The sequence below is a fragment of the Nipponia nippon genome, unplaced genomic scaffold (genome assembly GCF_047370975.1).
Source record: "Nipponia nippon isolate SJK-2023a ecotype South Korea unplaced genomic scaffold, ASM4737097v1 scaffold_20, whole genome shotgun sequence".
In the NCBI taxonomy this organism is placed as follows: domain Eukaryota; kingdom Metazoa; phylum Chordata; class Aves; order Pelecaniformes; family Threskiornithidae; genus Nipponia; species Nipponia nippon.
Genome location: NW_028262337.1, coordinates 8,062,960 through 8,088,317, shown reverse-complemented (window position 1 = coordinate 8,088,317; position 25,358 = coordinate 8,062,960). Strand labels below are relative to the sequence as shown.

At 36.7% G+C, this 25,358-nt stretch overlaps 1 protein-coding gene across 5 annotated transcripts in view; it reads right to left on the bottom strand.

The window, feature by feature from the left end:
• Window positions 1-25,358, bottom strand: part of KIF2A (kinesin family member 2A) — a 58,149-nt gene that overhangs the window by 6,607 nt on the left and 26,184 nt on the right. For 2 of the 5 annotated variants that reach the window (XM_087759640.1, XM_087759642.1), the window contains exons 7-18: window positions 23,056-23,151; window positions 22,218-22,272; window positions 18,751-18,913; window positions 15,258-15,348; window positions 15,054-15,117; window positions 14,543-14,634; window positions 14,163-14,305; window positions 13,208-13,412; window positions 9,700-9,810; window positions 4,739-4,806; window positions 2,891-3,004; window positions 1,622-1,772 (exon numbers count right to left, since the gene is read on the bottom strand). In XM_087759640.1, coding sequence (XP_087615766.1) covers window positions 1,622-1,772; window positions 2,891-3,004; window positions 4,739-4,806; window positions 9,700-9,810; window positions 13,208-13,412; window positions 14,163-14,305; window positions 14,543-14,634; window positions 15,054-15,117; window positions 15,258-15,348; window positions 18,751-18,913; window positions 22,218-22,272; window positions 23,056-23,151 — 1,353 coding nt within the window. The remainder of the gene's footprint in view (window positions 1-1,621; window positions 1,773-2,890; window positions 3,005-4,738; window positions 4,807-9,699; window positions 9,811-13,207; window positions 13,413-14,162; window positions 14,306-14,542; window positions 14,635-15,053; window positions 15,118-15,257; window positions 15,349-18,750; window positions 18,914-22,217; window positions 22,273-23,055; window positions 23,152-25,358) is intronic. The other 3 variants (XM_087759644.1, XM_087759643.1, XM_087759641.1) reach the window with 2 other exon arrangements.

The following is a 25,358-nucleotide window of genomic DNA, read 5'->3' as shown; positions in this document are numbered from 1 at the left end:
GGCAAACAAGGCTTCTTTAGAAATGAACAGTTAACAATCAAAGTGGAAATTGCTAGGTAGGCTGTAATTAATGTTTTAGCAAGACAGTACAATTCCTTATACGATGCATTTGAAAGCTTTTTTAAAACATATTGTAAAGCTTAATTTAATTCCACATGAACAATGAAAATGTATGATATGAAAGGATATCTGGCTGGAAGGATTGTCCAGTGGGAAGCTCTAGGAATCACTAGCATGTTCTTATAAAATAGAGTCCTGGAAAAAGAGCCAGTTACTAAAATGACAAATACAGCAGACACCATGAAGAAGTGTCTGAGAAGGCAGAGAGTCTTACAAAAAATAAGTTAGGATAGTAAGGATTTTTCTTTTCTATCTTTCATCAGCATTTTCACAAATTGAGTTTTAATCCCTGTTGAACATTTAGGGAAGAAGGACTAGAGCTGATAATCAGCAATGAGCGGAAAATGACCTTTAGAAGATGGCTCTCAGCTCCCCACTTCTGCAGCCCAGGGAGACATGCTGGGAAAATGATGCGGCTCCCTCCCAAACAGTGCACTGGAGTGTCACCCCATGAAAATCAGGATGTTGGGAAGACAAATGATGGGTAGCTGTTGTGGTTTAACCCCAGCCGGCAACTAAGCACCACACAGCCGCTTGCTCACCCTCCCCCCACCTCAGTGGGATGGGGGAGAGAATCAGGAAAAAAAAAAAAGTAAAACCTATGGGTTGAGATAGAGATAGTTTTAATAGGAGAGCAGAAGAGGAATAATAATAACAACAACAACAACCACCAACAGAATATACACAACAAGTGATGGACAGTGCAACTGCTCACCATCCGCTGAGTGATGCCTAGCCCATCCCTGAGCAGTGATCACTGCCCCCTGGCCTGCTCTCCCCAGTTTACATACTGTGCATCATGTCACATGCTATGGAATAGCCCTTTGGCCAGTCTGGGTCAGCTGTCCTGGCTGTGCCCCCTCCCACCTCCTTGTGCACCCCACAGAGCATGGGAAGCTTAAAAGTCCTTGGCTGGTGTAAGCCCTAATTACCAACAACTAAACCATCAGTGTGTTATCAACATTATTCTCATCCTAAATCCAAAACACAGCACTACACCAGCTACTAGGAAGAAAATTAACTCTATCCCGGCCGAAACCAGGACAGTAGCCAGATTTCTAAACGCAGAGAAAGGCAACTTACTTGAAATGGGTGTTGCTTGCAGGGAAAATAATGCTCAAAACCACAAGAGTGTTAAATAAAACAGATGAGTGACCCAGAATACTTCTAACTGCCTAAAAAAATATGAAGCTACACTGGAAAGAATGCACACTACAGAATGCCAGAGCCCAGAGCTGACCCTGCCTAGAGATTAAAAGCCCTAATCAGCAAGGAAGATAAAGAAAAGTAGAACATTCCCCTCTCACCCTTCAAGAAATGTTTTTAGTTTTGTTTTTTTTCATATGGGAACGAACATAATACCGTAAAGTGAAAAGGTGAAGAGGCATGCTGTATTTACTTAATGATCTTGCTAACAGGCTATAAATACACATTACTCTGGATTTGTTCTGCCACTGTATTTATGATCATCTCTTTCCATGTAATGCTGTAAACCACTCACGTTTTGTTCACAAAGCAGTTTGAGATCATCTCTCTGAGGAGAGCTCCCCACACCCCACTGTGTCTCCAAGTCGTCGATCTGATTGGGAGCATGGTGTATAATGGGACGGATATCTCCTACGGCACTAGGATCGACCGTCAGCTCCTTCACCCTATAAGCAGAAAATGTTTCCTTTGTAAATTAGTAACTTCCTATGCAAAAGACTCACAACCAAAATAAAGCTCTATGGGTTTATGTGCAACTAATTCATTTAATAAGGATGATGATGTCAGCTTCACAAATTTAATGTACTTTCAGTGACAAAAGATGTTAGTCCAACTCCTAAAAAGCATGGACCATTGAATTTTAACTACTTGAAGGTGGATTACTGTCCATCTCCTAGCAAGAAGCATTTTCTGACTGAAATCATACTACTTATTAACAGTTAAGAGGGCAAAAATCTCCAAACCTTCAATATTAACTCCTTAATAATGAGTAATATTTCAAAGAAAAGTTCATTCAGCACCCCAAACCTGATCATCTTTCTTTTTCTGTGCACACAATTGTGCTTTAAAGAAGTTAGTCAATCAGTACCCCACTAGCTGTTATAAGCAAATCCACCAAGAAAATAATTTGCAACCGAGTATCTCAGAGAATGAATAGATCCTTTAATTGAAATAATTTCAAAGGTGAAAATATCTTATTAAAATGTGAGGCTCTTGCAGCATGAAAATAGTTTAAAACATTGATAATGATTCTGTCAAACAAAAAAGCCCATTTAAAAGCAAGTTTATGAAACAGACACATCAAAGTCTGCAAGCATAGCAAGATTTAGAACATATTCTTCATTTTTTAAAGGGAAAAAGGTTTTTTCAAGTAGCACTTATTTACTACAATGGCTGTGTTTCATTCATCTTCAGAGTGATGAAAAGTTTTAAAAATATATATGTATGAAAATTGTTTTCTTTTTCAATTAGAGATATTCAAATTACCCTAAACACAGACTTGTCAGATCTGGTCCACTAAATGTACAAAGGTGACATCACCATTTTTTTTAAAATGTATGAAGGAAACTAACAAGCCTGGATACAGAGTGTGGACGTTTAAGGAGGGTGAACAAAATACTGGGAAGATGATTGCAGATCATGCAGAACCATCACCTGCCAAACAAAATAAAAATAAAGTATGTGTGACTTAAGGCAAGGGAACTAATGAAAGGTTGGTCTGTAAAATTACATAGCCAAAAACAAAACTTAAAAATAAAGATTCCATGTATAGAATGAAGTAGACCTGGTGATTGAAGGAGAAAAGTCGTCATACTCATAGGAAGGAGAGAGATCAGAGCGACTGCCACTACCCTGTGAGAAGGGAATGTCCGAAGGACTAATTCCAAATTCCTTTACTCTGCAGCAGCAAAATACAGCAGCAAATTAAAAGAAAATGTTCTCATAAACACATTAAAAATGACAACTCTTTGTTTATCATACTTCTTTAACAGTTTAACTATAAAATTATTTTTCCATTAAAACACAAGTGTGCCAACATATTTAAAACTTCTGCAAACAGACTTACAGATCACTAACAAAATAGAATAAAACCAGTGCTGCTAAACTGCAGGGGACTATAATAACAGTGTTTTCAGAAGAGTAATTCCAGATTTCAGTTTGTGCAGTTAATAAAATTTGCTCTACATTCAATATTCCGCTAAATGGCTCCTTTTAAAATATCAAACTACTACAGCTACAAAACTTTAAATTCTATTCTGCCCCCCGTCCTACGCTGCACACACACTGGTGTCAAGCTCCTAAAACCTAATTGTACTATGAAAATGATATATTGCTAGAAAAACCTAAAATACTACACAAAACACATGAAGCAACTTTACAGTGACAGGCATTTACTCCATAACAACATACAAATTTAACACGAAGGGGAAGAAACAGTTTCAGTGCAACTATTTAGTATACTAGAAATAGGTGTTTAATTAGTTTTGCAGTGTCTTTTTCTAGAGTCACTTCAGCAATGTGTATTCTGTAAGGGGTAAAAGATCCAATGAGTCCTGACGAATGTGCAAGTTCCTTCGTTATGTTACTATAAGCAGGAGAGTAGATTACTCCTTCTCACCAGGAAGGAAACCACACAGACCAGCCCAAGCCAGGCAGATATGCTACTGTCTCCCTTGATCCAGACACAGAGACATTCAGATATCAAGGGGAGCGTACGGTAAGCTTTCCTAGCAGCCCTTTGTGCCCAATTAGCGACTGGCCAGGGTGCTCAGCCAAGCAGGAGCAGACGTGGTTCTGCCCTGTCTTTCACTGGGGCAAGCAGGCCACTAGACGGTAACCTCTTCTGGCCAAATCAGGGTTTCTGATGGCCCAGAGGCTTGTTTGTCTCCTCTGTTCTTTGCAGCAAAGCATGGGGGGGTGGTGAGGATCTCTAGGTTGCAGGTCTGACTGCTGGGACACACCACTCCATCTCCAAAGACATTAAATGAAGAAGAACTGGAGCAGAGGAAGACACCTTTCACACTCACTGAAGAGAGACAAACACTTTCAGAGAGCGGTAGAGATCTCAGAGGTGCTGCATCAGCCTCTGGAGCTGCTAATTCTTCTACACTGATTATGAAGTCATTGTTGGATTAACTGACTCAGGGGTCTCAGATATTTGCCTGAAGTTGGGAAGTACAAAATTTCATATATATGTATGAAACAGACTGGCAACTGCATGCAAGTCCACCAAGGAGATGAAAAAAACCCCACAATGCCAAAAGGTATTTCAGCTAACACCCCAGGGAATCATCATGACTACTGACTACCCCTAATGCAAGAGATGGTGCCTCCAGAGCAGGGGCAAAACTAATAGGGGCATCTTCGACATTCCTTACAATCCACATTATCCATCTCTGGATAATGGCTTAAATGTGGTTTCTATTGATTCTATCATAATGGCTGTAAAAAGTGAAAATTTAAATTAAATGTGAGCCTGGATCAGTAACTTGGTTTTAATCTTACTAAGAAATGCAAGTTTGACAAAAGTATTCAAGTAGCTAAAATAACTATACATCATAGAAAAACACCAGTATTCCAAATGTCAGTGGTCAACAGCTGGTATAGCTATAAGCAATAACATTTTCCATACCTGTTTGCGTATCTCAACGTATTTAGAGTGTTTTCACATGATGCCATCCCTGGAGAAATTGTAGCAATCTGGAGAAAACAAACCACACATTAATAAATCGCTTTGTACAGATGAAAGGGTAGATGAATTCAAATTAACTTTATTTTTTTTACTCTCCAGTTTCTTTTTTTTTTTTTTTAATGTCCAGTTTCATTTGAGATCTTCTACAAAAACTGTCTAATGTGTACAGCTGTCCTCGTACAATGACATCTCGAGGACAGAGATGTCAAGTCAAAGCTTCAATTTAATGTTTTTAACCATACCTGGTGCATTAACAATTCATAGAAATTTCAGTCAATTCCCCGCATCTCACTGTCTTGGCAACATAATATGTAAATGCAAAACTCTAACTGAAAAAATAAAGACTTCTCAAAAAGGGAAATATGTAACTCAGTAGAAGGTAAGTCTAATATATCCTGCAAACAATTAGCAGATTATTTTTTTAATATACCTTTGTAGGCTGTTCTCCATTTAAGCAGAGTGTATGCTGATTTGAGAGATCTATTTTGGCCACGGTCCAAAACCATACTTAATAATATTAAAGATAAGCATGTGTTTAACTATTTTTGTAAGTAAAGATATTTTTTTCCTCAATTAGAAGTTATTTTAAATAATACTTGATAGCTAACTAATTATCAAATGTATCTGGAATCTGTCTTTCCTCTTCCAGTTAAATAAAATACCCTGAAGATCTCACCTTCTTTTCAGCACTCAGCAAAAATATTAACTGTGATCAGGCAACAGTGGCATCATTATTTGTCCTAGCTTCTCTCAGTAGTCCAATTTTTCCATCTGTGCTCCTTTCAGGAGCGCCATAAAGGCACTACCCAGGACAAACACCTCTATGATCCTACACACTAACATTTTTTGTGGTAGCACAGCATCAGGAGACTGAAACTGATAAAGATTAGATCATCCTGGTCTTCTTCATCCTGCTGCTGACATTACTGTACAAAAGCACAGGTAGTTAACCTGAGAGGAATTTCTCCTACTGGGGTGAAAGGAAAAAATATGGGGTGCGAGGGGGTTAGAAAGTCTAAAGAGCCTGCTACCATACAGACTTAAGTTTAAACCTCTAATACTGGTACACATCCTTTACTAATGAAAACAAGTTTAAATTTAAAAAGATCATATGATTGCATGTCTCTTTATAAAGTGTCCTGGTGCTAATTAACAAAAACCTACAAGTTCCTAAAATCCTTCCAAACTCATTTACATGAAAGGTACATGCATCTCTTCCATCAGTTCAGCGTTCAGAGTACACCACACACGGCAACTGCTGTCACACCAGGGGACTGCTCCAACATATTGAAGCAGATAAGGTACAGCTGCTATAGGGAAGTGCCGCCATAGGTGCCGTCAGCCATGTGGAAACCCCGTTCAGGGCACAAGAACCCATGCACAAGACTCAGTCTGTTGAATACAAACATCCACGACATCATATGTCCTCATGCCCCACCACGCCCAGCCCAGGCAGGACAGGAGGACTGCCACCTCTCTGTCGCTCTCTTCCTCATTCATAATTCCAAATGAGGATACAAAAAGCTGCACTATTTATGGACAGGAATATCTTTAAGACCCATAATTACCATTCTTCCTATTTTGAATGTGTCTACATTGCTTATAAGCCATCAGAGCAGGATCAATGGCCCTTTTGGGATGCTGAAGTCTGTATGTTCCTACTCCCACCCTGGAGGACTGAAGGGTCCGGCACTTCAGCTATGATTGCAGCACATCAAGGATGCAGCACGTCAAGGATGCAGCACTGGTTAAAAAACAAGACTATTCTATGTTGCTACCCGGCAAATTTCAAATGACGATACATTATCTTTGTATGTAACTCTACAAAAACAACTAAATGGTTTTTGAATCTATTTAGGCACAAGAACTTCAGTAAAACTGCAATGACTAATAAAGTTCACAACAACCTGTTTATGCTGACTGTATGTTTCCTGGATTTCTTTAGAATGAAGCAGATCCTAGTCATAACTGTCCACATTATGAAGTTATTTTCAAAATATTCTTTTGAAATTTCAAAAAAAAAAAAAAAGTTTCCAAATCATAATTTAACCTTATATACAGAAGAGAATGCTCAATTCCTAAAATGTAACTTTTAAAATTGCAACAGGAAGTCCATAAACAATAAAAGGAAAAGTCAAATAAAAATGATGTGTAGAAATTACCAAATAAATTTGACTCACATATCCCACTTACAGATTAGTATGTCAGAGAGCAACTGGAAAAGGCCCAGGAGGTATTTCATACCAGGACATTTCAAGAATCTCTTAGAAAGTTAAAATCACAAGTTTTTACTACATCATTTTATATGCATTCCATATTGAAAAGAACCATATTATTTGCAAAATGTCTTACTCTCAAACAGCACATTAGAACACTGGATCAAATCTTTGTCTTGTTGAGGAATCCCTTTACAGTAAGTGCCTCTTTACTGACAAGCAAAAACAGCATCTTAAAAGAGGTTTTAAATGTTCAATAAACAATATTTTCCAATTGAATAATATTTCTATGTTGCAAACTCATTCATTTATTTTGCCTGTAACAGGCTGAAATATTTTGGAGGAAATACCATCATGACCTACATGTTACCTTGTGACAGTTATAACAGTTATAACTAAAAACTCCTTCTATGCTTTAATTCACATAAAGTAGACACTTCTAGAGAACACAGCAATGATCCATACAGTCTACTGTAGAAATGTGAAAGGAAACTATTCATTATTAAACTATTTTTGCAATCATTTTTAGAAGTTTGAAGCACCACAGTTAATTACATGGCTCTGCTGCAAACTAGCAGTCAGCACACCTGCCGGATAAGTACTCTTTTAATTTAATAAAATGTTGTTCAACTTCAGCTATCATAAGCCATAATCACTTGCCCTTTTCTTTCCCTGTAAATTTCGTCAGTAAAATTTTGCCAGTGTATGACATAAAACCTTACACATGAACACGCTTGCAAACCAGGCACACCCTGCCAAGGAGCCAACTGTAAATACCACACTGGAAGGCTGAATAAATTGTCTTGATGAAAGAAGCAAAGGAAGACCCAGAAGAGGGGTAAAGTCGCTGATCATTATCTACTACTCCCACCACTTGGCCACTGGAGTGCAAATCTCTTTTCCTCTTTCCAGGGAACTGGAGAGGACTGGAAGTAATTCCAGGCTAACGTATCTCCTACACCTCCCTCAATTCAATATATGCTGTTCAGAAACCTGTCAGATCACTAGACAGGCAGCTTTATTCTACATCTATCTAGTTATTACAGGAACAAGCGCTGCAAATGCGAGAGCTCAGTTCAAACAAACGTAAAGATGCACCATAAGGTTTCTTTTCTTTCCCTGCTTCCTTTCAACTGTAATTCAGAGTAAGCCACAACCACTCAAGTGCTCTTCTTCCTACATCAGTATCTTAAGAAAAAACTTTGATGATGAAATTCTGGATAAAAATAGCATGTACAAATATTAAAACCAGAATGTCACAAGAGGTCCTAGTACTGAGAAACTACGTGAAAAAAAAACAGAAGAATGAGTTTGAAAGCAGTATCTCATCGTGAAAGGGTTTTCTTATTCTTAATTGTAAAGTGACTGTAGTTGTGTGAATGCGAAAATAAAAATTAATTCAAGCTTATTTCCACTCACTTTCAGAGGGGATTTTTTTCCTTAATTTCGAACTACATCAAATGTAAAATAAGGGAATGCTAGCTTTATCAGACATTGAACACCCATAGATCATGGATTATTCCCAATGGCATTCTCACACATTTAAATGGTAAAAAATGTCACAACAACTCTACGAGAAGAGTAATAATTAAATAAAAAAGCTTCACCAAAACAAAGACAGCATGTTAGCAGTTTAAGGAGGTAAGGGTGATGGTGAGAACTTCATGGAATATTCACAAATGCTAATTGTTCTATCCACAGAGAGTAATTTCCAACAGGATAACTTCCCAAACAGTCTTCAGCAGTGTGGATATGCTAGCTAGAGATGCACAATTTAGCTTTTTGATTCTGCATAGGATTTAAGAAGTTATGTCTCAGTGCAAAGAAATCAACCTTGTCTTTTCATCAGAAAACTGAAGGAGAAAAAAAGGTTAAAAAAATGTTATTTTACCACAATTTTCAAATTAGAACCATACCTAACAGCTAAAGGGAAGGCTAGGCTGCTCTAACACCATGGTTTTCCTGTTCTGGTCTGCAGGCTTCTCTAGCCTCTAGACTAATTAATTCCAAGCAGTCTGTCAAAAGTAACCAACACAAACAAGCCTAGCAATTGCTGTCCACTGCAGACGGTCTGCATTTCCGTAAGTAGAAATGTTAAGGATGCACAAATAAAACAATGGGACATCAGTGCTTTTATCTGTCCTTTCCACCATCTGACAGAAGAATTCTGTTTTTCAGACTGATGCAAATGCACATTTATACAATACATAACTATTCATCCCATCTATCCCAACTACTTCCCCCTCAACAGCCTAGAGCATATTCTAATGCCTTTGATACCAACTTTAAATTTGTCTTTGTCATTTAAAGATCATAACTCACCACTGTACTTCCAGTCTACACCACCTTCTCCAAATTCTGAGTCAACAAACAATACTCTCATATAATTAAGGCATTATTAAAAATAAACAAACAAACAAACTTTTCAAGCTAGAAGTGTTTCTAGCTAGGTGCCTAGCTAGAAACTAGAACAAGCAATAAGAAAGGCCACTAAAAAGTTAGAACGGAGCAAGTTATCTGAAATGTCTCTGCTGAAAGTGTCACTCCACATATAGTGTCAGGTAGCGCATAAACTTAAGTCCAACACATCAGCAGTAGCAAGTGACCAATTTTAAACATAAAAGCCTAAATTCCCAGCATCTTTTCTCTTTGTAATTGTTAGAACAGTTAACCAAACCAACTTACCATACAGGTACGGGAGTTTTCTCCTATGAATGAATCTCTTAGCACCTGAGTAAGTTTACTTGCTCTGAAGGGTGTATGAGGTTTATTTCGGCCTAAGGCTCTAATGCACTCCTGAAAGAACAAACAAGTTTATGCATTTTTCTTTAACATGGTTGAATAAATATAACATAAATGCAATTCAAAATCAGAAAATACATGCCTTAGTTATGTTGCTGTCCCCTAAATAAAATTAAATTTAACATTAAAGCTTGGATTCAATAAGTGTTAGGCTTTTACGTCTCATTAAGTTCAGTAGAGAGGTAGGAACTTAAGAATTACTTAGGAGGCTAAAAACTTTCTGAATCTCACCCAAAACATTTACATCTATTGTATCGAACAACAACATCAAAACAAAAGGAAAAAATCAGTGTTGATGTTATATGTCCAGACTAACAATTATTTCTATCTACTGCAAAAGCCTGAATGATTGACAGCCTCCGCTAGCAGAAGCAGTGAGGACAGGGACACATGTGAACTCTATCAGTTAAAAGCAGTAGCTTTGATTCTGCCTCTACCACTGACTTTCTTTACAGTTCAGAAGAAAACAAACTTTCTAAAAGCTTCCACAGATGACAAACCTAGTAAGCATAGCTCTCTATTGATGTACTCAATACTGGAAGACACTTGAAAATGTAAGTCACTCCCTGTTTTAAAACATTCTTCATGTGAAAAAACAGGGATATGGTCTCCTCTCTCACTCACAAGGGTATGGGGCTAAACTAATATTTGCAACTGGTTGGAGAGTTCCAGTGAGAAATACTGTACAGATGTAAATATTATGAAATTACTATAGAAGTTACAGCAGCAACTAAGTGCAACAGTGCAAACCAAGATCGCACTAATCTAAACATCACTTCTGCCCACTCAGAACTCTAACATCAGCTAATAAATTACTTCTTACACAAAGAAAGTTTAAATTTAAATTTTGTGTTGTTGTTGTTGTCATCATATTTTGATAATTAATTACAGTTTCTGCCTTTGCCTTAATACTTTGTATACAGGCATCTCTTCAGATGCATGGCTTGCTTCATACAGTTTTAACACGTCTACACACAGAACTTCTTCAAACAACCATACTTCAAAAGCTTTTCAAATTAGAGCTTTGCTTTTAGTAGCACTAACAGTTGGAATGGCTTTTGTGTTACACGAATAGTTCTACAGTAGTTCAGCTAATCCTCCAGCTGCAGCCATATCCTTGTGGCCTTTTGAAATTTCCTACAAACAGCTTCTTCCAAAAGCCAGGCTAGAAACTGTGGGATGATAATCCAAGAAAGCATTGCAACCGTGAAACAGCATAAAACAGAACTAAAAAGAGGCTCAGAATAAAACTGCCACGATACAGAACAGAACAAACACAAGGACAAGCTGGCTTTAACTAAAGTGATTTTTTAAAAAACTCACCAGCTGAATTTTATAGAATGGACACAGCTCAGATAAACAGAAAGACTGAAGCTTGTTGAACGTGAATTTCACATGCAAATGCTAAAAAGAACTCAATACTTATAGGTGAGCAAGGCAGTGCATTCCTTGAATTTTTTTTAATTTGCACATTAATACCATACTTACGTAAGGAGCAAAGCAGATTATAATAGGAAGAGGGGCAACGGATTTTCAACAAGTGACATTACAAACTAAAAACAGTAACAAATGTGTATGTTCAATTACTGATATGGCAACCAACAAGTTTAATCAAGATATTTTAATTTACTATAATGATTTTTAGTTTGCTTACTCCTGAAAAATTAGAATTGGATTATCTCCTTATTAGTAGCAGGATTATAGGAGGACACTGCCAGCTTCTAAATTAATGGAGTTTTTAACTACTTTTGCTTTTCATCACAGCTCAGAAAACCAGGTAACAAAATGACAACACTACTTCCATGTAGAGACAGTACAGAAATAACTTCCTGTACCAAAAATCTGAACAGGTTAAAACAGGACTGATATGCAGATGCAAACAGCAAATCTTGGATTAGCTCCCCTCCTCAGAACATATTAGTTTAATTCAAACTTGACAATAACTTCAAGGTTCTTGAATACAAATAGAAAAAGCTGTGTAATATTTTGGGGGATAGATGAAAAAATGGAAAACTAACATATCATTGAGAAGTATATATCTTCTTGTACCTCTGTTTAGACCTCTGCAAGACCTCCACTTATTTTTATTTCCCCTTCCCCATGTAATTTAGATCACAACCCTGAGTACAGCAGCAGCAGAACTTTTCGCTCTAATTAAAAAGACAAGTTGTATGAAAACGAACTAAGTACGTTGTATGGGTATTGCACTGAAGGCACTAGTCAGTACAAAATCAACAAGTAAACTGAAAAAAAAACCCAACCCAAACCCAAACCAGCTTTATTCAGTTACATTTGGAAACAAGTGATAATGTCAACACAACGTTACTTGCATTATTTACTTTGATGCTGAATCGAAACAGGCCACAGTTTTGGAACTGCTGCTTCCAATTTTTCAACATGCCATACAACTTCGTAATGACACATTACACGTTACAGTTTTGTGGTGTTTTGTGAAATCTGCTTAGGGAGTCAGATACAAGTCTTCTCCCAAGTTTATACTGGGGACAAAAAAGTAAGCACAGTCACTTTTGGGTTCAGATTCTTTATATAAAACCACGGTGCTGACGCTGAGAGTAGTAAAACTAAGCAAAACTAACCAACAACACAGGTAAGTTCTGAGACATTCAAAACTATTGCTCCCCCAGTTGAGGCCAAAAAATTACTTTCCCTATTTAGACTGAACCTCTTTCGAGCATCGTAAAACAAACAAACAAAAGCCATATAAATATTTAAATACTATTTCTTAGCTCTCTTGATGTGTCCTGGATTAATGTATGAAAACCTGTAAAGTGACTGTATCATACAATTTGCTATAAAGAACAGTAGTCAAAAATGGATTCCAACTTTCAAGGGTTATTTTAATCTATTTGTTAGTTCTTTCTGGATATGTTGCTATTGTGTTGCTTTAGTGAATTAATTGGCAGTAGTAAATAAATATGTCATAAAGGTAACTTTATCTTTTAGTATAAAAAAAAAAAGAAATAAATACTGAGATCAGTAAGAATATTTCCAGTTCGTATTTGAGACCTTGAGTACCAAAGTAAGTCATCTGTCCTCCCGCTTTAGACATGTATCAGAAAAGTCTTCAAATTCAACCACTGGGGATTTTTTGTTGAGAGTGTTTTTGGCTTTTGGGTTTTTTTTGTTTCTTTTTTGTTTTTTTTAAAACCACATGCAAGTTGATAGTACAATGTTTCTGCAATGCTTCTACTTGGTAATTACCAAGTGTTCCTTCAGGCATTTAGAGGAAAAATCAATACATTATTTTACCTGTCACATCAGTAGACAATGTAGACAAGCAAAGCCTGCAAAAATACTCGTTTTAACAGTCATTGCTATTTTATGTAGAAGGCTTCCACCTACTCAAAGGCAATGGAAACATTTCAGTTACCTTAAGTGCTAAAAGGCTCTTGTTAATTTCTGCACCTTCCAGTCGTGTCTGCCTATCTGCACTGGAAGTATCTGCTCCTCTTTCATTGCCAGCCAAATCAATCAGAGAAAATTTACCATGCAACTTCCCTTTTCTTCTGAGAATAATCTGAAAGACTGCATGGCTTCGAGATGAGTGTACATTGGCAGATGTCTGGCCAGACGTCCTTTAAACAAAAGGAGAGAAGGGAAGGACATATGAACAGGCTAAGGACCACACGTTACACACACTAACCTCAGAACGTCATTTTTTTCAGGGCAGAGTTCTGTATTTTCTTACATGTGTTGACAGCATGTCTAAAGTTCTTGTGGACGCTAGAGATACAACTCTAATAACCAGATGTATATAGTACAATTATACCTCTTTTCCCATCTCTTCAGAGAGAAATGGAAGATTAGTAACATTTTTACCTCACTTTTAAAAGCAAGAATATGATCAGATCTTCAAAGATTTCAGGTTATCGAAGAGCTTACACGTAAAAGGCTGATGGCATTTTTGTCTGATCAGGCAGCAGTCTAGGCACAAGGCTAATTTTAAAAACAATGAAACTGGATTCTTAAAAAAAAAAAAAAAAAATTTTACGCTTAACCTCTGTCACTACATATCAAGGCCTTTTAGAGCTGAAGAATCTGGCAGTATTCCAGATTATAAATTCTGTGAATTTAAGTCAGTAAGCTGGTTACATAATGCATGGAGTTCACAGCCTGTAGAAAAATCCGTTCTTATTTCTCTCTAGGAGACAGAGAAACTCTAAATGTCTTCATTCAAAAGGTAGGCAGATTCCTTACTTGCAGTCAACATCATCAAAAACCCCACTGAATATTAAAAAGCCATCACTATGAAGAGACCCCCCCAAAAAATCTTGTTCTGATTCTGTAATGTATAATGAAAAACTGGTGGAAGCTGTGGGAGATACCTGCAGCTGTTGCCTACTTCAATAAGCTTAAGAACATCTTCAACACATTTGACTTCCCGTTCCTGTAATCCCACCACCTGGACTTGCTGTTTACCATCTTCTAACACTCTTAACTTTGTCTTCCTGTTCAACAAGTCAAAAACCTTGGGGGGTGGGGGGAAAAACAGAACAGTTAAAGAGGAGCTTTTAAAGGCATGATTGTTTCAAATCCCATATCAAAGTATGCAAAGCATTCCATGGAAAAATACAATTGGAAGGGAATTGTAAAGAATTATTTGAGAGCAAGTACAAAAAGGAAAAACATCTTTTATGTGACAAGCTCAAAATCTTGTTTGTGAAAGGGAAATTCCTCCTTCCTCAGAGAAAGATCAGGTACTTACCTTACCACTGTAGATCTCAAAAAATGTTGCATATACTTGAAGTTCTAACTTCTTATAGTTTGGCTTCTTTAGCATTAAAAAGACATCTCGAGCTGTAAATACATTTCCAGAATAAAAAGAAATCTCATTAGGTATTTTCACTTAGTGAAGGCTCATTAATGCATAACAGTATATTTTACAGCATGTCTCATGTTTTGCAAGACAGATAGGGTCAGTCAACCAAGTCCAGAACACTGCAGTTTAAACTGCCACATTACATCAGAAGATGCAGAAGACACCAAAATTATGAACTTAATTAATCATCTGTTATATTTATTACATTTTTTGAAGTAATCTATATATACATTTACTTTACTGTGTAAAGACTACACATCTAAGAACTACTTTTGATGTTACCAAAGCTCCACTGTAATGCCACTAAATATGTAGACCCTTATGTTTGTATGACAAGGAGTAGAAAATTTATTTATCTCAACTAACTTGCCAAAAGCCAACAGACGAATAGTCTCACCTGCAAGTGCATATATTCCTTTAGAACAATCTTGGTTCTTTCCTGAAAAGTCACCACCCATAGTCTAAATTAAAAGAAAAAAGACAAAAATAGACCATAAATAATACAGAACTGTAACTTAAGAATTTGTTACTTATTAGAGTTTATCTAAGTGTATAGTACATAAAAAGAAGTCTATTGCTGACATGTAGAAGCAATACTTACATGGGTTTTTCCACTGCCTGTTTGCCCATATGCAAAACAAGTGGCCATTCCCCTTTCAAATATTGTCTCCACTAATGGTCGAGCTGTAAACCTTAAATGCAAAAACCAACAGTACTTAAGAAACGGAATTACTTTAAGATGCCACTACCAGAAGGATGCTATAAATTTTAAGGCCAGAAGTGACAAAGCTGGTCCTGTACTTTGATAGGCCGAAGGACATCTCCACATTAATTTCTGAACTAAAGAGACTACCAGCTCTAAGGCATTAAAATATCCCAATCAATCAAATAAAAGCTACAAGGTCTCTCCCATTTATTTTACAAGAATATTATCCTTCTTTAACCCTAAGAAAAAAAATGTCCTTGCTTTAATGATGCAACACAGCACAGCTTACTAAATGGAGCTTGGAGCTCCCTAAAGGAGACAGCATTAGAAGACATGGAAGTAGGACAGTGGAGCAGACAAATACTTAGGTTTTGCCAATACTGAATTCTGCTATAGTTTTGGTTTTCGTTTTTTTTTCTCCCCAAATCAGCTTCCAAGATTAAATTTAGAAGACGGGTGGCCGAAACAACATTGCACATCTTAACATTTTGAGAACATACATACACTTAGAAAAGGCTCAAGAAAACATATACCCAAACTCTTCAGAATGGAAAAATCTAGTTATCCCTGAAGTATTATTTGATGTGTCAAAAAGTATTATTCAAAGTATCATTTTTCTATTTTAGAGAATTTTTACTTTAAAAAATATAGAGTTATTGCTCCTACTTCAGCTGCCTATTACCATTATTTCATTAAAAACTCCAAAAGCAAAGGGTAAGCTAGTGGAGGGTTACCAATGGAGGTAAGAGTCTCTCTGCAAAAGTCTCTCTTTCTAAACTTTTTCCAGGTGTTTACACATAAAGTACCTTTAAGTGACAGAAAGAGGAACAATTGTTTACAGAAACACTGAGGTGTTACAACCTCCTTTCATTCCACTTTGGAACAAACACAAGATCACTTACAAAAATAACATGGGTAAGACTGAGCCATTGAGCAACCAAGCGTTATGCAAAAATCTAAGTTTAATTGAATCTTGAATTTTCATCAAAAAGATACCAGATGATTCCTGATCAGCCTTAGTCTTTTTTTTTTTTTTTTTTTTTTTGCTTCCTCTAAACATATACTTCCTTTGTCTTCAAGAGGATATTCCCATATTTTGGTGTTTATTCTTTTTATATATAAAATACAAGCCTATCCACCCAAGGAGCACACTCCATTATCACTGTTTAATTGAGTTTGAAATGATTTACTTTGCTGATTTACAAAAAAGGGACTTAATTATATCTATTTTAAAGTAAGGCAAAATACAAGCATATCTAGAAAATTTTTCATAAAGCATTACGCTACTCCAAATAGTACCATGCCAAAACAGTCCAACTTTACTTTTACTAGAACTTTTATTTGCAATCTTGATCTTTCAGAAATGTAAACTCTGGTTCTCCTTTAAAATTGCAAGGCATAGCCATACATTGAAACTAGTGCGTGTTTTTTAATATTAATGAAAATTTTCAACTCAGTGTTGCGGCTCATGGATGCAAAAATACTTAAAATGCAGCTTAAACAAAACAATAATAATAATTAAAAAAAAGAGTAGTACCTTTTTCCTTCAAACTGAAGAACGTTTTTTTCAGCATAGAAATACAGTGAGTAATTTTAGCATACTGGAGAAAACTGGAGTAACTTGCCACACTGTATTTTTCCCCACTGTGACCCTGAAGTTCTGGTGACAGCAGATGATGATACCTATCTTGTTCTTACTTCTGTTATTACAGGAGGCCTTGAAGCAGATTGCCCTTCAAGTAATAATCATTAATGTGCCATATGAGGGAGAAGGAAAAAGCCTGTACTGCTAAAGCCTGTACTGCTAAACAGACTAGAGATTTACTGTTTTCAGTATGAATACAACCACCTTTCAATATCTTTCCATATTACTGCTAATGTATTAAATATCTAATAAAAATTGCCTGGAGGAAACTGAATACAAAAAGATAGCACTGTATGCCAAAAAAAACCCTCACATTTAAACACTATGCTCACAAAGATACATAACAGGAAGGAGAGAGATTACAAGAACTGGTTGTTAAGCAGGAGGAGAACTATTGCAAGAGGCACACATCACCACCTAGATCGCTCTCCCGCAGCTCTTCAGTATTGAGAAAGGAAAGATGCTACCAGTAGACAACCATTATAGACAGAAATCTCCAAGGGCACCAAGGGCTTTGCTGTTTAGAAGTCTTTTCTTAGTGTAAACTAACAGACCGCACAGATTTTCCTTTCGCCACCCTTCTCCTAATTATATCAAGCATAAGACAGGAGTTTTAATTTTCAAGGCCTTGTAATAATTCTTTTACTATGAATTTACTGTTATCAACCTACAGGATGTTAGCGTCCAACACCAATCAGGATATGATGCTAACTTTCACTTCCTAGTTGTTGGATTAAAAATGAGAATTAAGGTAGTTCTCTGTCACTACTCCTTAAGGCTATGGGAAGCACTTTCCAAGCATAAGGAAAATTATCTTCATTGAATTCCTTTCCAATATCAATATTTCTTGCAAAGACCTTCACAGGATTTAGACTGTGTACCAAGATTATGACTTGTCGCAGTGTCTAACCTTGCCTGCTATTGTATCTACTCCATTTAGTGACTTGTACAAGGTAAACAGCTACTTCTAAACTTGTTTTTAAAAGTGTTGTGTGCATTATTCTGTGCCAGCTGTGGAAGTGAAACAGAAGAATAAAGCAGAAAATGGAGATGCAAATACCTTGGGGCTGAAAGTGGATATATGTCTTTGTTGATGTTGTTTTTTAAATCAGAAAGATTCAGCATTTTGAGCAAGATAACAGCTCCACGCACCTCCGTGTTACATCAGCCAGATTGCTTCCAGAAGCCAAGCCAGCTCAGGTATCTCAGAAATACAGCAATATCACCTCTCTCGCTTTCTTTGTAATATTTCCCCACCCTCTCCTGAGTTGTTTCCATCTGTTAAATATCTTATATTCAAACTGCAAGCTCTTTGGGGCTGGGGCTGTCCTTGTCTTCCAAGTTTCCTGAAGACCAAGAGCCATGACTCAGGTTCCTCAGGTGCTGCGCACACACCAATTAATAAGACGATAACCCTGAGGCAAATGGAGAGCTCATGAAGCTGTTCAAATATTCAGTAGATGAGCAGGCAGGCAATATATGCTAGCGCCTGGAAACCAGCAGGGCGTGGAGGAGGACTGCAAGCAGGACTGAGGTCAACGGAGGTGGAGATGATATTGCAGGTGAAGAATTCAGGATAAAGAGTTAAAATAAAAGTAAACAGGCAAAAGAATGGAGGTAGCAATATACATATCTGGTAACACAGAGAATAGGAGTAAAGTCTATGACCAAGGTAATCCCACAGTTATTGACATGGGAGATACATGAGAAAAAAGATTCACAAAAAAAAGCATATACACATACCTGTAAACCATTTCATTAGGAGCCGTGTCATCAAAGGCATAATCGAAACGAAAAGTTTGGTTTTCTAGGTACCTTGTTAAATCCACCTTTTGTTTTGGTTCATGTACCATCACAACATCTTTACTAGGAATTGTTATTACGTCAAGGTCTTTCATTAAAGTTTCTATAAAATAAGTGAAATATATATTTTTAACTAGGAACACATAATTTCTTTTAACATTTTTTCATTGTTTACACTCTTACAACATCTCAGATAACACAGCTCCTCCAAGTAACAACAGTGCAATGGATTTGGGCTTCTGATACCTAGATAGTAATCTGCTAAGTAAGAGATTTCATTTTGGAAGTCTAGTCATCCTATCCTACCAATTGCTAGAAGTTAAAGAGAGGTTATACAAAGTTGATTAGAAAAATTAAGATTAATTATAGCACTGTCATTGTGGCTTTTTATGGATTCTATAATAACACTTTCCATAGATTTGAGTTCTTTTTCCTCAGCACTTCTATACTGTTTTACAGATTACTGCCAAATCCTTTGAGTTTTTATAGTAACTTCTCTACTGGAGAAACTGGGCACTGAAGTCCTATATTGCTTGGACTATCAAACCTAAAAACATAAAGAAATTAGTATCTTTACAATAATCTGCTTTATTTTAAAATTTTGTCATTTTCTTTTCCCTAAATCCTTAACGTTATAGTTATATGTTCACAGCTTTCAAAAAGAAAAATTTTGCTTCATTCTGCACAGACATTTTCATTTGTGTATTCCTCCTGGAACCTAAAGTATACATCTTTAATATAGAATTTCTCTGAAGTAAAATCCTTTCTATAAATTATCTTGTAAGCAGAAAAGCTGAAAATGCTAATGATCCTTCCTATCACGGGGAATGAACAAAAGGCACCTAGAAGCGATTTCAATAGTGTGTTCCCAGGTTGTAATTACTACATAGCACTACAATTTATTGCTAATTGTTGTATGAGATATGAGTCAGCGAAACAGAGAACCCAGTGATCCATGATATGCACAAAAATAACGATCCTTTGTGTGTACAGTCAGGATCCTAATGTGTCCTACTTGCATTTCTATGTAAAATTTCTTAAGGCATGTTGTTCAAGAATTTGATGTGGCTTTATACAAGCAGATTGAAATCTTTTCATCAGTTAACATACTGATCAAACAGTACAATGGTTACCATTGCATGACATTACACATCAACAGAAATATGCATTCAAGTCACTATATAATCAATTTTTCAACTGCACTGCAATAAAATAAAATGCAATTATTCTGCAGCAATCACAAAGAAGAAATAAGGAACAATGATGAAAAGAGATATATGAAGGTCAATTCTTTGCACCAAAAGCTTTTTAGTTTAAGCAGTCGAAAGCTGATTTTTCTTAAATGATTGTTTGGAATAAGACATTTACCCACTCCCAGCTATTTGTTGTGACGACTTGTATTCCTTGCTGATGAAAATTTGGAATAGCGTCTCTGAAACCTACCACACATTTCTCAATTATAAATATATGTGACTAAAATAAAATCTTAAAATGTCAATCTGAACACCTACTTCCTGCAAAGTCAATCCACAGACTGACTGGTGCTGAGAACACGTAAAGACTTTGGTGATAATTCTGTGTTTGAGGGACTGACAAAACAAACTATTTTTATTTTTTCTCTTCAGGGAGTTACACACTAGTATCTTTCATTCTTTTATACTCTTCAATTTTAAAATGTGGCATGAGAAATACTGTTTCTTATGAAGTGTGTGTTTTCAGAAGATTGTATCATGTGGGTACTAGATTATCTCTGTGGTTCATCCCCTGCATAGATTATTTCATTAATACGTTTTTACTCTAGCTTATTCTTAAAAATGCAAAATAACTTCAGTGCCAACCTCATTTTTACTTAGACATTCAACTTCCTGGAAGCACCTCTGAACTATTTCTTTAATACCTCCAAACTAACACTTGATATGCAACTTCCACAAAATCAAATCCTACTTCTGAATCCCAACTCATGCCTCATGACAACTTGCTTTCATTTACTCTCATTTCACTTTGTCCACCTTCAGCACAGGTGGAAGGTGATGTTTCTGCCAAATGTATCAGATTTCTAAGTCATATTTTATTAAAGATAACTCCAATGCTGAAAAAGAAATTACCTGCTACCAGACTTGTTTGTTGAATGCATTTATTAAATAAGTTGTGCAATACAGTATCAATTAACCAGTTTTTGAGATTATGCATTCCTTTCAGATCAATAAAAGGAAAAAACCACAGGGAATAAGAAAAGAGTAAAAGTAAAAATGAAGAAAAAAATAAAAGTAGAGGAAGGAGCAATGTGGAGGGAAAAGAAATAAGACAAAAACTAACTATATACAGGTATCAACATAAGTTTTCCCTTTCCCATACAATTCTCCCATTTTCCTCTGCATATGCTCCAGATAATCCTCAATGTGTAGTTCTGACAGTACAAAAATAATAAATGCATGCCATGTTGTTTCAGAGCCAGAATGATGCTCTTAAGAGTCCTTTAGCTAAACAAAATATAATAGCAAGATAAGGAAAGAAACATCTTTCAAAACGGAAGTCAGCTTACTTAAGCACTGGATTCAGACAGGCTGCAATCCAGAAGCATTTGCATTCTTAATTTCCCACTGAAAGTAAAGAACTTCATGGGAAGATTGGGATTTAACTGGAGTTCAAAATCTGAACCTTTTCTTTGGAATACAGACTCCACTCTGATGAGCAGGCAGTAAGAAAAAAAGTTGTAACACTAATCACACTAATCATATATAAAAAAGTCACTAGGCAGTCATTCCAGTACCCAATAGTTTTTTAGCGGTATTTCATATGCCCTAGGGTATCTCGCCCAGTCCTGAGCAGTAACTCCAGGGGATACAAGTCTCCAGTTTCTCTGTAATCCACTAGTCCTGCGAGGGTGTCTCAGACACGCTCAGTCACCTAACATGTCATAAGATACCAGCATTTAGGCACCTGAATTTCTCCCTTGGTGTCTGATTCAAGAACACTTGAAAGTATACAAATATATGTACAAAAAATGTGTAGAAAAGTTTTCATTGGGTAGCTCTCTGCTCAGGAGATCACTTAGATAGTTTAAAAGAATGGTGATCCTAATGCAATGTAAGCATACTGAAGAAATTACAGGAGAATTAATTCCTAGATCGACTAAATACATCCTAGATGATCTTGGAAAAAAAATCTGCAGTCTCTCTGCACCTTAGCTCCCAATACATGAAATGGTGACAGTTAAACTACTTTTCTCCCCATCTTTATCCAGGTTGTGATGAGTCTATGAATTTTCTGGGTCCGCCACACATATTGCCTAGTATAACAGAGTTTCACCTTTGATCAGTATTTCTAGACCTCTTTAATACAAGTAACATTACTATCAGAAGGACCTTTTCAGCGAATAAATTTAGCAAAATCTTAAATCGTCATACCTTTTTTATTGAGTGGTCGTTTTCGTACACAAACGCATATCCTGTGCTCATCAATCTGCAAAGGAAACAATCTTTCAGTGAACTATACCCCAGTTCCAGTTATACGATATTTTACTTTATTTTACTTCTATTCTTGAACTAATTAACCAATCGTTTAAGCAAAGAGAAATTTCCAAGACAGTGAGTCATCTGAACATGTAAAAGCCCCTTGTGTCTGCAAAATAGCCAAGAATTCAAAAGGGAGAACCACACATTAACAAAATTCCCTGCAGGCAGTGATCTAATCCTGTAGAGTACCAGGTACATCTTGGAACGTTGCAAGCAAACCCAGCTCTAACAGGGTAGATACGCTATTGACAGAAATTGTCACAATCTCCGATTTCCATGGAGATCTGATAATCTTCGTCATTTAAGGATTCTGCTCCTCTGACTTCTCTGCAAATCAAAGGCCCTCATCACCTTCAAAGATCAAATATTAATCTTTATACTCAATAGGGTTTTTCAGAGAAGTTTAATGGTTTTGTGTGCATATCCCCTAGCATCCCAGGAAAATTTACAATACAGAGGCTGAGTGACTACTTAGTACATATTGGTATTATTTTATAGTCACAAGGTATTTAAATGGCATAACAATAACTTCGTAACCTAGGACTCTCAATAACTACTAATTTCAATATCATCAAATTACTGAAAAAATAAATCCATGTTATAAAGAATGCTAATATGTATTAAGCTACTTGTTTTTCATGTTTACAGACAGAAGTATACTTTGAAAGAATTGAAAAAACATGGCAAAAACACAGAAGGAAAAAAACTTTCATGTTGCTGTGGTACTTACAGGATCTGCAGTTGTCAGTGGTCTATAATCCAAACTTCCCCTGAAATCTCTTATCATACACATAATTTCATAATTTGGGTTTGTAGCATCAACATCCTAGGGAAGTAAGCAACAGAATTTCTAATATACTTTTTTTCCTGAAATGGACTAATTTCGGTATCTTATTTATTTATAAGAAAAATACACATCAACTGAAATCTTATATTTTCTCCAAAACACCAGAAAAGTCTCTAATGCAAGTTTAATGCCTTTTTCCATTCTGATATAGCTAATTTACTGATCATAAAGCAAAGCAATTATATGTCTTCTATTTCATGGTTTTCGTCAGCATGTAATAGAAAATACTTTTTAATTGAGGACTCATTAACAGTCTACTCAAGAAAGAGAAATGACTCCCACCTTTGCCAGAATCTTCACACTAAGAAACACCTCTGAGTGACTGCGTAACACCAGACAGCATATACAGTGAATGCTTCTTAATCTGAGATAAGGCGGTCCAACAGACAAATGGATACACTCCATTGCACAGGTACAAAACAACCCCAGCTGCTCTAAACACAACCCTGGGGGATCCTAGTTGGTTAAAGGAGGCCTACCACTGGCCCTGAGTTAACTCCTACAGTTACTTAGATGCATTGGAAACCCTTCTAATACTCCTAGACCCCCCAAAAAGCTGAAGCAATCCCAAGGATACACAATAGGTTAAATCTAGGCCCTAAACCTGGAGCCATCAGCCCCAGAGCGAACAGACACGTAAGAGGCCGTGCACAGAGCCCCTCCAAGCCTTGCTAAGTCTGAGTCTACTCTGAGCTGAGCTGGTTCTCTGCTAAACTGCTCAAACGTCCTTCCCGCCACTTCTCCCCACGACTGTCAGTTTTTACACCATTTCAGGACATGCTGCTGATGTCATGCATAGCCAGCTCTGGTGCTAAGACCTTATTAAGCTTTGCATGGCTCCCCACAAATGATACAAAACTCCTTCTGGATCACAGCTGGTTGTGCAGAGTAGGCACTCTTAGAAAGCACTGCTTTGGGGTTAACAAGCTGAAATGGACCCAGCTCACGTCTCTGCACCTGTGACAGAGCCGAGCCTCACCTCAGATAAAATTGTGCCCTCCTAATCAGAAGTTGACTGTACCTTGATGTTGTTCACCCTGACTACAGTGACCCAATAACTGCTGACAGTGAGTCCATACAAAATGTATTCCTGCTGAAATGTTTCCTTCTAACATTCAGAAAGGAGTATTGCTTATTATGGAAAATGTGTTTGCCTAATATTCTTCAAACCCTGTTTAAAGGTCTTGTGCCCTAGCAGACAGTGCTTGGCTAATTATTGCTGCATTTCACGATGACGACAGAATACACAAAACAACATGAAGCACAGCTATATACAAGTCACCAAAACAAACAGAGCTTCTTCATACAGAAGAGAGAAAGACAGAAGAAATTTTTTACTTGAGGGTGGTGAAACACTGGAACGGGTTGCCCAGAGAGGTGGTAGATGCCCCATCCTGGGAAACATTCAAGGTCAGGTTGGACGGGGCTCCGAGCAACCTGATCTAGTTGAAGATGTCCTTGCCAATTGCAGGGGGGATGGACCAGATGACCTTTAAAGGTCCCTTCCAACCCAAACCATTCTATGATTCTATGATACAGAAGTTTAAGACTCAGATGCAAAGGGAGTCTTCACAAAAGCAATAAAAAGAAAATTTTAAGGTGTAGTACCATGTCAAAGAATTTTAATATATAAAGCAAAAAATATTTGTTCCTTACACATAAAGACATAGTATGTTTTGCATTTGTGTAAATGGATGGAAATTAGAGAACATGAATTAACATAGGTGATTTTAGGTCAACTTAGGAACATCATTAAGCCATGAAGTAAATTGCTTGAATTATTTACTTGGTGGTGGTACTTCTCATGTCAGTAGAGGATTGGTAGTATCTCTTTAGAGAGACTAACACATACGCACAGGGCTGCCAACTAGATTATGCTCCTAGTTTTGCAAAAGCTTTTACACCACTGTGACAGAAAGTCATTTAATATTAAGAGATTTTTCTCACAGGATTAGCGACTTCATTTATTTCACACAAGTTTCTAACAACTTGCTGCCAAATGGCTTGCATGATGCAAAGCTAAATTATAAATGCATAGACAGGTTTAAAGAAAAAAAAATAAAAAGCCACTGTTCAAACTTGAGCCTCAAATAGATCTACAAAGCATCAAAGATCATAAAGAACATTTTATCATAATGTTGTAATACCTCCTGTAGAATAACAGCCCTATCTAAAAGCCAAAGGTT